The sequence below is a fragment of the Anolis carolinensis genome, unplaced genomic scaffold (genome assembly GCF_035594765.1).
Source record: "Anolis carolinensis isolate JA03-04 unplaced genomic scaffold, rAnoCar3.1.pri scaffold_8, whole genome shotgun sequence".
NCBI lineage: Eukaryota > Metazoa > Chordata > Lepidosauria > Squamata > Dactyloidae > Anolis > Anolis carolinensis.
Genome location: NW_026943819.1, coordinates 9467971 through 9481484, shown reverse-complemented (window position 1 = coordinate 9481484; position 13514 = coordinate 9467971). Strand labels below are relative to the sequence as shown.

At 44.6% G+C, this 13514-nt stretch overlaps 1 protein-coding gene across 1 annotated transcript; it reads right to left on the bottom strand.

The window, feature by feature from the left end:
* Window positions 1-2093: 2093 nt before the first annotated feature.
* Window positions 2094-13423, bottom strand: nefm (neurofilament medium chain). Its single transcript, XM_008119852.3, has 3 exons — window positions 12280-13423; window positions 7252-7376; window positions 2094-4371 (listed from the first exon to the last, which is right to left on the bottom strand). Exons 1-3 carry the CDS (start codon window positions 13375-13377, stop codon window positions 2682-2684), a joined length of 2913 nt encoding a protein of 970 aa, XP_008118059.2. The 5' UTR covers window positions 13378-13423; the 3' UTR covers window positions 2094-2681.
* Window positions 13424-13514: the final 91 nt, after the last annotated feature.

Below are 13514 nucleotides of genomic sequence, written 5' to 3'. Positions count from 1 at the left end.
GTGCCTCTGTTTGTAGTCTGTCTGTGCAATTTTCTTACGGCAGCTGAGGAGATGATCAATGGTTTTGTCGGTTTCCTTGCACAGTCTGCATTTTGGGTCATCAGCTGATTTTTCGATCTTGGCCTTGTTTGCCTTTGTTCTGATGGCTTGCTCCTGGGCTGCAAGGATCAGGCCTTCTGTCTCCTTCTTCAGGGTCCCATTCGTGAGCCAGAGCCAGGTCTTCTCCTTATCAGCTTTTCCTTCAATTTTGTCAAGGAACTTTCCATGCAATGTTTTGTTGTGCCAGCTGTCAGCTCTAGTTTGTAGTGCGGTTTTCTTGTACTGGTTTTTTGTCTGCTGTTGTTGTTGTTGTTATTATTATTATATGAAATTTATGGAGAAGAGGATCATACTGTGCCGCTGTGATGTGCAGGTGGATAAACAAAATTGTATGATTGACATCTGGTGAGGGCCTATTAAGGCTTGCCAAGGCTGAAGACACCATCCTAAGAAAATTGGAACCTTGGAAAATGGCATTATGAAGGAGATGAAGATTGGAATGATGTTAGGAGAGAATGCCACTGGAACATGGACATACAGCCTGAAAAAATTAACAGCAACCCTACCCAGTAAAGATTGGAGGTAATTACTGGATACGGGATATGGATTGACTAGTGTGGGTGAGACTTAACAAATGTATTAGAACAGGTGGGTTCCATTATGTGATATATTCTTGCAGCTCACATTTGTTATATTTGAGTCACTAGGGCAGAGCAAACACTATGACACTAAAATGTGGACCAATATGTCTAACATGATAGGCCAAATTTCCTTATCATGTGACCAACACTTTGAGATAGGGATTTCTTCTCATGCTGTTGCATGTTTGCATGAGCTAAGCATGCCAATGAGAGCAAACTCCCAGATCAAGAGCCTATAAAAAGCCAGAGCAACGTTTATTTTACACTAATTGAGGAGTGAGGTCAAAATTAAGATTCCTGCATTCCAGGCTTGGTCAGTAAGTAAGGGTAATTGCAATCTTCATGGAAACTGATCATTTTTATGTAAGGTGAACAAGCTGTGCTTTTGTCCTATACTTTTCATATCCTTTAAATGGAACAGAAAATGGTATGGGATTATGAGAAAAATCTATGGGATTTTTTTCCAATGAAATTGAGATAGTTGCTATTTATATAGTTGCAGTAAAAAAAAGTGAAAGGATACACTAACTATACATGCATTTTAATTTTTATAATTCATGGTTTTATAGAGTCTAATTAGAGTTTTAATTGATGTGGTACTGTTTTATTGTTTATTAATATGTCATTGTTTTATTGAATGTATTTTGGGCAATGTAATTTGCCGACTGTTGCAAGCCGCCCTGAGTCCCTCCGGGTGAGAAGGGCGGGATAAAAAATGATGTAAATAAAATAAATAATTGAAAAAAAAGTTAAAGTTCAATGGTAAAAGGGGGCTTTTTTAGATGTGTTACTAAAATACAGTGCCACTCCCCTTTTTAATCAAGGCAATATCTGTTTTCACATATACCCTGTTTCCCTGAAAATAAGACATCCCCAAAAAATAAGACCTAGCAGAGGTTTTGCTGAATTGCTAAATATAAGTCCTCCCCTGAAAGTAAGACCTAGCAAAGTTTTGTTTGGAAGCATGCCCAGCGCTCGCCAAACAAAACACCAGAGCATGCAGGATTGATAAATGTACATACCAGTTGTACATGAAAATAATGGTAGTAACAAAAAATTATTGACAGGAGTCACAGTTCGTCTGGTTTGGTTATGTCGATTTGTGATGACAACTACTGTACAATATATAATAAATGTTCATCTTTTTGTTCAACAATAAATGTGAATTCTTCTTCATGGAAAAATAAGACATCCCTTGAAAATAAGACCTAGCACATCTTTGGGAGCAAAAAATAATATAAGACACTGTCTTATTTTCGGGGAAACACGGTATGTATATGTGTTTGCCCTTATACCTTCTGAATTTCTTCATCTTCTCTACAATTGTAATGGGGTGAGCCCAGCCATCCCATTAGCAAAGGCAACGATTGACAAAACCTCTGAGTCAGGAGAGAAACTAAAACTGAAAGCAGGCACGTTTCCAATATGACCTTTATTGAGCATGAACAGCTGTGACTGCTTTACATCAAACAACAAAACGTTGCGTACTGTGCATGTCAAGGTAGGTTCTCCCATGGACAAACATCCATCTTTCATTGCACCAGTGAGGTAAACATAATTATTAAATAGCTTAAGGCTGGGAGAGTTTGGGGGGTATTATTATCATTTTCATTCATTCTTTTGTTATGGTTTGTTTGTATTTGGCTCAGTTGATTCTTTGCATAATACATCTCAAGATGTTCCTCAGAAGTGTCCCGTCAGCAGCTTAGGAAATTCGGCAAGTTCCTCTGTAAGAATAACAGCTCATGCATTTTTTTTTTAAATTTGGAAATTCCCCAAGTTCTGCAGAGGGAGCACGTCGGATTTGCATGCATTCCTCTCCCGATCCCTGGGTAGTGCACAAAAAGAAATGAAAAAAAGAAAGTCGAGTGTTTCTGGAGACTCCACGAGAGAACCCGTTCTGTTGAGAAGCCGTCACTTACATGCATTTTGCAGCTGTCATATGGCTTAACCTTTTGCACGGACCTAAGCTCTTTAGAGGGGAAAGGGGAAAAGATTATCTTAATTGCTATCCTTAACTTCTTTCATAACGGCATGTGTAGAAGTGACCTTTTCTACCTTCTTGGTGGACACCAATTTCTCTGCAACGTTTTCCTCGTGCTCTTCCGTCTTCTGTGTGACCGTCACAGACTTTGTAATAAATGTAGTGGTCCCGTCACCCTCATCGCTTGTGATTTTCTCTACTTTTTTGCTTACGACAACTTTCTCCTCACTCTTCCCTTTCTTCTCCTCAACGGGGCTCACATCCAGGCCATTGGTGAACACCCCTTTGTCTTCCTCCTCAACTTGCTTTCCCTTCTCTCCTTTCTCTTCCACTTCTCCATTCACGGCAATGTCTTCTTTGGTAGATTCCTTGGATGCTTTCTCACTTTTTTCTTTCGTTTCCCCCTTTGATTCTTTCTCTACACTAACTTTTTCTACCTTGGTGACAGTGATAACCTCTTCTTTCACTGGGGTCCCTGCCTTTTCCGGAGAAGCTGCTTTCTCCGGAGTCCCTGCTTTCAGTGGAGAAGCTGCTTTCTCTGCAGTCACTGCTTTCACTGGAGAAGCTGCTTTCTCTGGAGTCCCTGCCTTTTCTGGAGAAGCTGCTTTCTCTGGAGTCCCTGCTTTTACTGGAGAAGCTGCTTTCTCTGGAGAAGCTGCTTTCTCTGGAGTCCCTGCCTTTTCAGGAGTCCCTGCCTTTACTGGAGAAGCTGCTTTCTCTGGAGTCCCTGCTTTCACTGGAGAAGAAGCTTTCTCTGGAGTCCCTGCCTTTTCTGGAGTCCCTCCTTTTTCTGGAGAAGCCGCCTTCTCTGGGGTTCCTGCTTTTTCGGGTGTCCCTGCCTTCTCTGGGGATCCTTTCTCTGGAGTGCCTGGTTTTTCAGGAGATCCCTTTTCTGGTGTCCCAGCCTTCTTTGGGGAATCTGCCTTTTCTGGAGTCCCAGCTTTCTCTTTATCTGGAGTGCTCCCCTTTTCTGGTGTCCCTGCTTTCTCAGGAGAGCCTTCCTTTGCTGGTGAGCCTGCTTTCTCCTCTTCCTCAGCTTCCTCTCCTTTCTGATCTCCACTTTTACTCTCCTTAGCATCTCCCACAGGAGATTTGGGTGGAGATGCTTTGGCCTTTTCTACTTTGGCAGCTGCAATGGTTTCCTCAACCTCTTCCTCGCCTTCTTCTGCAGCCTCCTCTCCTTCCTTGCCCTCTGCTTCATCTCCCTCTCCTTCTTCCTCAGCAGCTTGCTCTTCTTCCTCGCCCTCCTCCTTGTCACTCTTTTCTTCTTCTTTTTCAGAGCCACCTTCTTCTGCCTCATCGGATTTTGCATCTCCCTCTGCTTCTTCATCCTCCTCCTCTTCCTCTCCTCCTTCTTCTTCGGCTTCTGGGGCTGCTGCTTCGACCTCAGCCTTTTCCTCTGCTACTATTTCCTCTTCCACAGCTTCTCCTTCCTCTTCCTCTTCCTCAGGCATTGTTCCACTTGCCAGCTCTTCAGCCATGGCTGCAAGGGCCTCATCCAGTTCAGATTTCTCATCCTCAACTTTGGTTTCTTCAATGATTTCTTCTACAAATTTATGTTGGACCTTGAGCTTTGGAGGTTCAGCTTTGGATTTCTGGATTTTGCTACTTGCTATTGTGACTGAAGGTTGCCTGTGTGTAAATGTTGGCCCAGTAATGCTGCCGGAGAAGGCACTGAATCTTGTCTCTTCACCCTCAAGAAGTTTCCTAGTGAAATAAGAAGAAAATTAAGATGTATCTCTAAGGAACAACCTGAATACTAAAACAGCCAGGGGTCATTGAGCTATTGGAAGGAAATCAAGATAAGATTTCCCTTTCACATACACACAATATTACTTATTTTATGAAACATCATTCCACAAACTGTAGAATTTTCAGTTTGTGTGGGGAAATGTAGAGGAATGGGGAGATAATGTAAATTGTGATCTTATATTCTCTTATCAAGGAATAAGCCTCATTGAACTCAGTGGAGTTTTTTTCTCAATAGACAACTATAGAATGGGATTGATTAGGTTGCAAGCCTCTCACTTAGAGAGATTGTTCTCTTCCCTTTTGGAAGTATTGATGGTTTTGTCACATCATCAGCAACTCATAATCACTTCCATTCTCTTTTCAGACCAATTTGCAACCAAATGACCATGTCTGTCATGTTCAATAGGCCTGGGAGCAAGGGCTTGACAATGAATATGGTCTACAATGATTTGCTTCATTTTAATTCTCACCATTCGTTGGACATTTTTTTTGAACAGGCAGACTTCCAGGACTGGGATTGTTGAGAGTGGTTGCAACATTATAATGTTTACATATCTTTAAAATGGGATGACTTTACAAAGTCGTTACATATATGAGATGCATTGCATTTTAACTAAATTCCAGAGAAAGAGATTCAAGGAAATTCTTACAATGTACAACCTATTGATTTCAGCAATTTCAGATATTGCTTGGTAGGTGGTTTTCTAAACAATTTACATTTAAAAATGTGCTACCTGTTGTAGTTCAGTCAGCAGAAGCTGATGGTTTAACTGATTATTTAGAGAGGATTGTGAGCTTTCTTGAGGATGATTCAGAGAGGATTGTGAGCTTTCCTGTGGCACAAAGTAATGGGGCCTCAAGTCTGGGAAATGATGGTTCTCTCTGTGAGAAAAATAGCTCAGAAAGTGCAGGGCCTCAAGGGCATTCAGGGGAGTTAGAAGCAGCAACAGCAGGTAAGCAACTGAGTGAAGAGCTGAGTGATGAGGAGGGTTCTCATGGGAACCCACCTGAAGCTACGGAAATCAACAAAAGTCTTCATTTACAAATCAGAGATGAAATAGATTGCATTGTTCAGAAAGATTATGTGGGAAAGTGGTGAAAGAAATTCATGGTAAACAGAATGATTTCATGGGTATCTATTAAGCAATAAGTCGTTTACCTTAAGGTCAGTTCAGGCAACACTGCATTAGAGTGAAAGCTAAGCCTGAGTTCTCTTGTTTCTCATTCCAGTCAAGCTTTGATTTTGGATTTAATATATCCTGGAAGTTTTCTATGTTCCTGTTCATGTACTCCTGTTCAAGTCTTACTAGTTATATCTTCTTGGTTGTGGACTTATGCTCTGTCTGTGATTCCTGGCTGTTCCTGGACTTTGTCACCTTTGGAACTTTATGAGTTATTTGGATTATTGTTTGGTTCTCTTGCTAAATCTTTTTGGATTATATATCTTTGTTTTTTATTCCTGATTTTATATGCTATTAATACATTTTTACAATAAACTGTTTGCTTATATTCCTGGACTCTTGTGTGGTGCACTGGTCGTAGGTGTTTCCAGGCCTAGAGTGCAATACTACCAAGCCCAGACTCAAAAACAGATCAATTGGCACTAAAAAGAAACACTAGGACATATTTTGAAGCAATGATAACTAAATCAGCATCTTCTCATATTTTTCAGCATCTCATAGATGAAAAACAGAAAATGTGATCAAGATGATAATATATGGTCAAGACGATAAAAATGTAGGGGAAAAGCAAGCTAGGAGAGACTGCAGCAGGTTGCTTTTGCCTGAGTTTAATGAGAAAGGAAGCAAACTGGAAGCAAACATTTGCATTTTTATCTCTGTTTGCACTAATTATAATGAGCAGAGTACAAAAGTTGGAGGAGGAGAGAGCAATGGGGACATTTTAAAAGCAGCTGAAAAAAATCGGAGGACAGATTATTAATTGAGATTGTCCCTGTGAAATTGGGGAATTTGGTATACCTTTTTGGTTAAAACAAACACAAAAATGCAGTCGGGGAAAACAAGAACTAGGATGACTGGAATTCCACTTCTGTTATTGATTTTGAAGCCCTGGAGCCCTGAATCCCCAAATTGTGGTCCCCAGGAGTGACAAAACCTTAAACATCCAAGGGTTTTTTGGAACTGGGGCATCAGGAGCTTCTGATGGCACCAAAAAGTCATGCAAAGTATATGTTCCCTGGAGCTTTGTTTCTGCCTGTACTAACCAGCTTTATTTATGAAATCATACATTGGGATATAGATATATGAGCCTGAAATTTTACGTTCTTGTTCTTTAATGTTAGACTTGACTTGGTCTGAACTTTCAAGATAGTGTTAAAAACTGCATGGCCAGTTGTGTGCATTTTAGCACAAACTTTTCATGCATGAAAGTATAACATGACATTCTGATTTCCAAATGATAGTGTGGCTGTCTTATTTCCCATATCAACAAGACTCAGTAAGTGTGTTTGTTGAGGCTGTTGTTTATATTAAAGAAGTGCAACTGCAAGGAAGGGGCTCAAAAATGTAAAGCAAAGCTGAAAAGGTGAGACAAATATAGCTGTACTCAGCTGTGCTATTTCTGACAACTGAATACAGGAGCTCTGTATGTGTCAAATTCTGCAAAAGCATGCAGAGGTATTCAGCGGTTACCCTTGCATTAAGAAGCTAGGAGATTGTCTTTCAAAAAACTCAAGAGAAATCATGCAGGGCTCTAAAGATAGCTTGTTTTTGTTTTGTGAGCTGGAGGGAAGTTGCTGCCGTTGCTGCTGTCGGAACCAAAGGCATCTGCATTGCAATTCCCACATCCGCCACACCGGCCCTGTGTCTCCCGTACCTGTATGCGGCAATTTCAATGTCGAGAGCCATCTTGACATTGAGGAGGTCCTGGTACTCCCTCAAGTGGCGAGCCATTTCCCATTTGGTTCCTCTCAGCTCGTTTTCTAGCTGCTGGATCGTGTCCTGCAAATGAGACACACATGGTCCATTAGTGTAGTCAAGAGAAAGAAGCAAGGAGTAAAGCCTTCGGTGAGGGAATATTGATATGAGGGAGATCTAACAAATGGCAAAAATGACAAAAGGGTGTGAATGTAGTTTGACACTGCTTTGACTGCCATGGTTCAATGCTATGGAGTCATGGGAGTTCGAATTCGGTGAAGCCCCATCACTCTTTGGCGGAGAAGGCCAACAGCTCCCATGGTTCCACACCCTTGAGTCAAAGCAGTTGAAGTGAAGTCAAATCTGCATTCATTTTACAGTATACTCCCAGTTAGATATCATCCTGACTGGGCTCCATTGATTGTCCATAACTCAGAAGTTGCACAGTATGAGCTTGCTTATGCATTTTTTTCTTAGTCTCTCATTGCTTGTAGTTTTCTGGGAATGTCAAGAGTAGTAGTTGGAGAAGAATCAGCAACTGAGTATGTATCTTCACTATTGCATTTGGTTCATGCCCAGGACTGCATTCATAACACCTATACTCAAATTCTGCTGAGTTTAGCTCAGTGTGAAATGTGAAAGTATCAGTGAAAGTATCAGGGGCTACTGGCTTTTTTTCTGTCTATGAGAAGCACTTTCCATCAGGACCAATGCTCAGGGAATAAATCTCTGCACAAACAAAATATATTATTCTCTTTGATGCAGGATCTGCCATTCAATAGGCTGCTTCTGGTAAGTCATATTGAATTAATTGGGCTTCATGTTTGCATGGCAGAACAACTCTGGCATAGTTTTTAACTTTTTCAGTATATATTTTGTTTGAAATTCCAGAAGTTTTGCTCTGTACTTACCATCCAATATGATTCTGCAGTGCGCAAGTTATTTGTTAGTAGGAATGTTAGAAGAGTTGTGTTTGTATAATCTCCTGGCATCAGCCAGTTCTGCATTGCAGAGCTCTGGAGCACACTTGGCAGAATGACCTTTCTCCTGAGGTTGCAATTTTGCCCTCAACCGGCCTTATTGTTCTCCTTGCCAAAGGTAATTCGATGCAAAGGTGTGTTCCTATGGCATTCACAATCACAAAAATAACCCCCCCAAGGTTGTGGCATTATTGCAGGTGAGATCTTTCAACTATATATTGTATATTGCCAGTAACAGAATACTTGAGAAATGTTGGGAGAAGCTGTGAGAATGCCTTTTGCATTCGGCAGCACTGTTTGGAGATCTGCTCAGCAGAAAACACTTTCTGCATTGCGGACATTCACTAGGCACTGCTGCAAAATAGTGAGTGCATTTTATAGCAACTCTAGCCATTTCTTGTTGGTGATAAGAGCAATTACTGTCCGGCAAGCGGATGGACTTTCTCTACAGTATAGAGTTACATATTGTGATGACTCATCCTGCAGAATTCCATCCTGACTCAGACTCCTCTCGCTGTAGGGAGAAAAAAACCTCTTTATGAAATGACTTTGTAGTAATAATGATGATAATCATGATCAAAACAACAGATAGAAACTAATGATCATTACTAATCACCATAAATAAGGCACTCCAGAAATGTTAATGTTGTTTGGCAGAAACTGTGTATCATGTCATGCTGAATAATGCAACTGATTTTCATGATTACAGTTTCCATTTGAAATTGCATATTTTACTGCTATTTGAACATATTTAGGTTTGTAGACAAGGCAATAATGTTGGTCCTCCATATCGATGGAGTATACATCCAGGGATTCCACAATTCATGCCTTGAAATATATAATATATACATATACACAAACACACACACATTAAAAAGCAAACCTTGATTGTACCATTTTATAGGGGATGCCAATTTACTGCATTATTATATGTACTGGGATCTGAGTATCCACAGATTTTGTTATCCAGAGAGATAAGTGCTTCTTGAACCAAACTATATTCATAATCCTAAAAAAGAATAGCATTGGTGCAATCTGTTTTAGCAGTGGCTTCTTTTTGTCCCTATCCTTCATCACTCCAGTGCCAATTCTGCAATGTATCCGCCCTACTGCAACAGGATTGCTGAGGAGTGACTCAGGAGAACTGCAAAAAACCAGAACTTTCTGAACTGTACTTTTTGGCAGGCCACTTTTTCACAGCCCGCTTTAATATTGCTGGCTCTTATACCAATTGATTGCAGGGAAAAGCCTTTCTGGGGCTGCAAACCTTCAGTTGCAAGTCACGCTCCCTTTTCTTTGTGGAGAAATGCCTAGAAATGGAAAGCTGTGATTCACATGGAAAGAAATCCAAAAAAATATGCCTTTTTCTGCCCTCTTGTCATTCAGAAAAGTGCATTGCTGCAGGTAGGAACCCTTTATCCCACTCTCTGCTGTGAGATCGCTCCTTAAAAGGCATTGGGGGAGATCTCTCTTTCTCTTCTCTCAGATCTTTCAGCCCACTTCTCTCATTCCCTTCCCTGAGTGGCTCTGTCTAACTCCGAGTCTGAAAGTAAGGTGTCCTCAGATTCAAGGGCATTCCTGTTCCTGCACGGCAGGCAATGTAGCCACTTGACCCCTATCTTTTGCCTTAGAGGGCCCACACAATGCTTACCCGACCTGGCTTTTCATTTTAGTTCTAAAAAAAACCTTGCTGAAAGAGGTCCAAGCCACTTTTCTTTTTATCCCTATTCTTTCTGTGTTAATAAGTATCAAAGTTGTGGTTTGAGAAGCCCAGAAATGCTTTGTCATCTGAGGCATTTCCTCTCCCTTTTTTGAGGGGTGTGTTCTTTGTCGGCTAATGGCACACTGCCATTTTCGGAATAGCAAATGCTTCTGCCACCCACTCAAACCCATGCAGCTTGCAAGTGAGATCTCCCTCTGCGTTTGGAAGAAACACAGGAAGCCCACTGCTTCCGTCTTTGTCTTCCTTTCCTTAAAGAGAACCCCCAGACTTTGGAGTTGGACAACAACCAAGCTTAAAGACCCCACCCATTATCCCCACACCTCAAACCCATCATCCTTAACTGCACTTTGAGAAGGCTGCTGGAACTTGCAATCCAATACATTCTGGGCCTCGTCCTCCTCAGATTCCTGCAGGACAGCCAGCAAAATGAATGTAGGCTGATCTGATTTGAACTGTCAAGGCTCAGGCTATGGGTTCCTGGGAGCCGTAGTTTGGTGAGGCATCAAAACTGCCAGGGCAGACCTTGTGAAACTACAACCTCCAAGATCCCATTGCCTTGAGCCATTGATTCATTCTGCAATGTAGATGCAGGAGAACACATATGAGAAGGACGCTCTCACCTTGATGGCCTGCTTCTGCCCTGCTCCAGACCTTCAGGAAGAAAGTTAGATTCTGGTTGTGGGTTTAAGTGTTTGCACAGTGATTCCCACTGCAACAAATTGATATCTCAGTGCAATAATGAACAATTACAGATGACATTTGGAATGGCTCCTGACAAGTGGGGTTTATCTATCTGTGGACTGTCTAGGGTGGGAGAAAAAACTCTTACCTGTTGGAGGCCGGTGTGAATGTTTTAATTGGCCACCTTGATTAGCAACCAATAGCCTTTCAGCTTCAAGGTCTCCTGAACCTCGCCTGTTGGAGTTTGGATATACTCTGTTTTTAATATATATTTATTTTTAATGTGTTTTATCAGATTTTTATATTTTATGATTTAAAAAGATATATTTTAATTTTAGTCATTTTTTTCATTTTGTTTATGTTACATTTAAGTTGTTTATATTGTCTAATGTGCCTTGTCTTGATGTAAACTGTATGTATGGTTTTTCTTTAGGCATTGAATGGTTGCTATATGTTGGAAACCGCCTGAATCCCTTTGAGGAGATAGGGTGATTTATAAATAAAGTTTATTATTATTATTATTTAGGTCCAGCTGCTTACTGCCTAGGGGAATCCTTTATAATAATAATAATTGTGGGAGCTGAATTCCAAAAAACTTGGAGGAGGACAGCTTGAGATTGAAAACCTCCAACTTATGCTGTAATAAGTCAAGTCTAAGGATGCCATGGCCTGGAGCCAGGCACAGTTCAAGTTGGTGTTCCTTCTACAGTGTGGAATCAGCAGATACGTTGCAGAATTTCCTGAGTGTTCGGGAAGCAAGGGAAGCCACTGGTGAGGCCTGGGCCAACTTCAGCCCTCCTAAGGATTTTGGATTTCAACTCCAATTCTTAATAGCCTATTGGGTGGTAGGATTGTGGGAGTTGAAGTTCAAAACACCTAGGGGGTCAAAGTTTGCCCATGCCTGTGTTAACACTTAGCTGTGAGGTCAGTTCAAAGTGAATATTTTAAAAAGAGCTCTCCAAGGTGCTGAACCCTGAGCACAAAGTAATGACAACCTAGATTGGAGGAGAGCTCTCCAAGGTGCTGAACCCTGAGCACAAAGTAATGACAACCTAGATTGGAGGAGAGCTCTCCAAGGTGCTGAACTCTGGCCGCAAACCAAGTTAAGCCTGAGCCCTCAAAAGAGCTCTCCAAGGTGCTGAACATGGGCAACAAAGCAAATAAGCTCTCAGTTACTTGGAGGACTTCAATTTCCTGAAATCCTCAATCGTCCAGGAGAGCTGGGGGCCTCTGGGAGTTGAAGTCCCAAACTTCTGGTGGACCAAAACTTTGGAAAGGGCTAAGATCAAACCAAGGGCTTCAGTAACAGCTTTGCAATATGGGACTCCCAAGCTTCCTGAGCGAGCAAGAAGGGCGCATGGGTAAAGATGCCTAAAGCAACTGCAGTAGGGCCGAGATGGGGGCGTGGCTAATAGGGGAGGGGGCGTGCACACAAAAAAGGGCGGGGAAGAACAGTGCCTACCTTTAGAGGCGGTTAAGGGCCGAGGGGGCAAAGGAAGGGCCCGGGACTGTTAGGAATGATGGGAGTTGAAGTCCGAAACACCCCGAGGGCCGAGGTGGGCGCAGGCCTACTCTGGAGACCCCTCCCCTCCCGTGCGCTCACCTGATAGGTGCCCAGGTCCTGCCCGTGCCGCTCCTCGACGTCGCAGATCTGCCTCTCGAGGGACTCCTTGGTGCCGCGCACGGCCTCCAGCTCGACGCTCTTGGCCTGCAGCTGCCGGCGGTACTCGGCGATCTCGTCCTTGGCGGCGCGGAGGGCCTCCTTGTTCTGCTCGGCGGCCTGGGAGAGCTGGGCGTAGCGCCCGCGGAACCACTCCTCGGCCTGGGCCAGGTTGTGGCCGGAGTGGCCCTCGAGCTGGGCGCGGATCTCCTTCAGCGCGGCGGCCAGGTCGCTGCGGAGGAAGGCGTCGTGGCGCTCGGCGGCGGCCAGGCGGGAGGAGGCCTGGGCCTGGGCCAGCAGCTCGGCCACCTCCTCCTCGTGGCTCCCGCGGAGGAAGGCCACCTCGTCCTGCAGCGCCAGCGCCTTCTTCCCCAGCTCGGCCTGGGCGCGGGAGGACTCCTCCACGTCGTGGCGCAGGGCGCGGATGAGCGCCTCGGTGTCGTCGCGGAGCCGCGCCTCGTCCTCGAAGCGCTCCTTGAGGCGCTGCACGTCCTCCTCCAGGCGCTCGGCCTCCAAGGCCAGCGCCGCCTTCTGCCTCCCGGTGGCTTCCAGCGCCGCCCGCAGCTCGCGCAGCTCCGCCTCGAAGGCCTCGCCCAGCTCGGAGCGCCCGCTCTGCCTCGCCCGCAGCGCCGCGATCTCCGCCTCCAGCGCCTGGTTCTGCTGCTCCAGCGAGTGCACCTTCTCGATGTAGCCGGCGAAGCGGTCGTTCAGGCCCTGCAGCTGCTCCTTCTCGTTGGAGCGCTTCCCGCCTTCCAGGGAGGAGACGCCGTTGAAGAGGGACGCCTGGCTCAGCTCGAGGCTCTCCGACGCCGAGCCGAAGGAGCCGCGCATCATCATCGCCGCGCCGCCGCCGCCCCCGCCGCTACTGCGAAGGGTGACCGACGCCGCCGAGCTGGGCGCGCTGCGGGACCAGGACTGGGAGCGGAACCCGCTGCTGGAAGGCGAGAGGCTGGCCCGGGTGAAGGTGGTGCGGCTCTCCGCCACACGCCGGTAGGACGACGAGGGCGGCGCGCCCAGCGGCTCCAGCGCGTAGCTGCTCATGGCGAAGCGAAGCGGGAGAAAAGCCCGACGACGGAGACTCCGGCCTCGAGGAGCGCTTCTTATACGCACGTGGCGGGGGGCGGGGACACGCGGGTGACGTCACGGCAAGGGCGGGGCCTTCCGCTTCCAGGCACGCC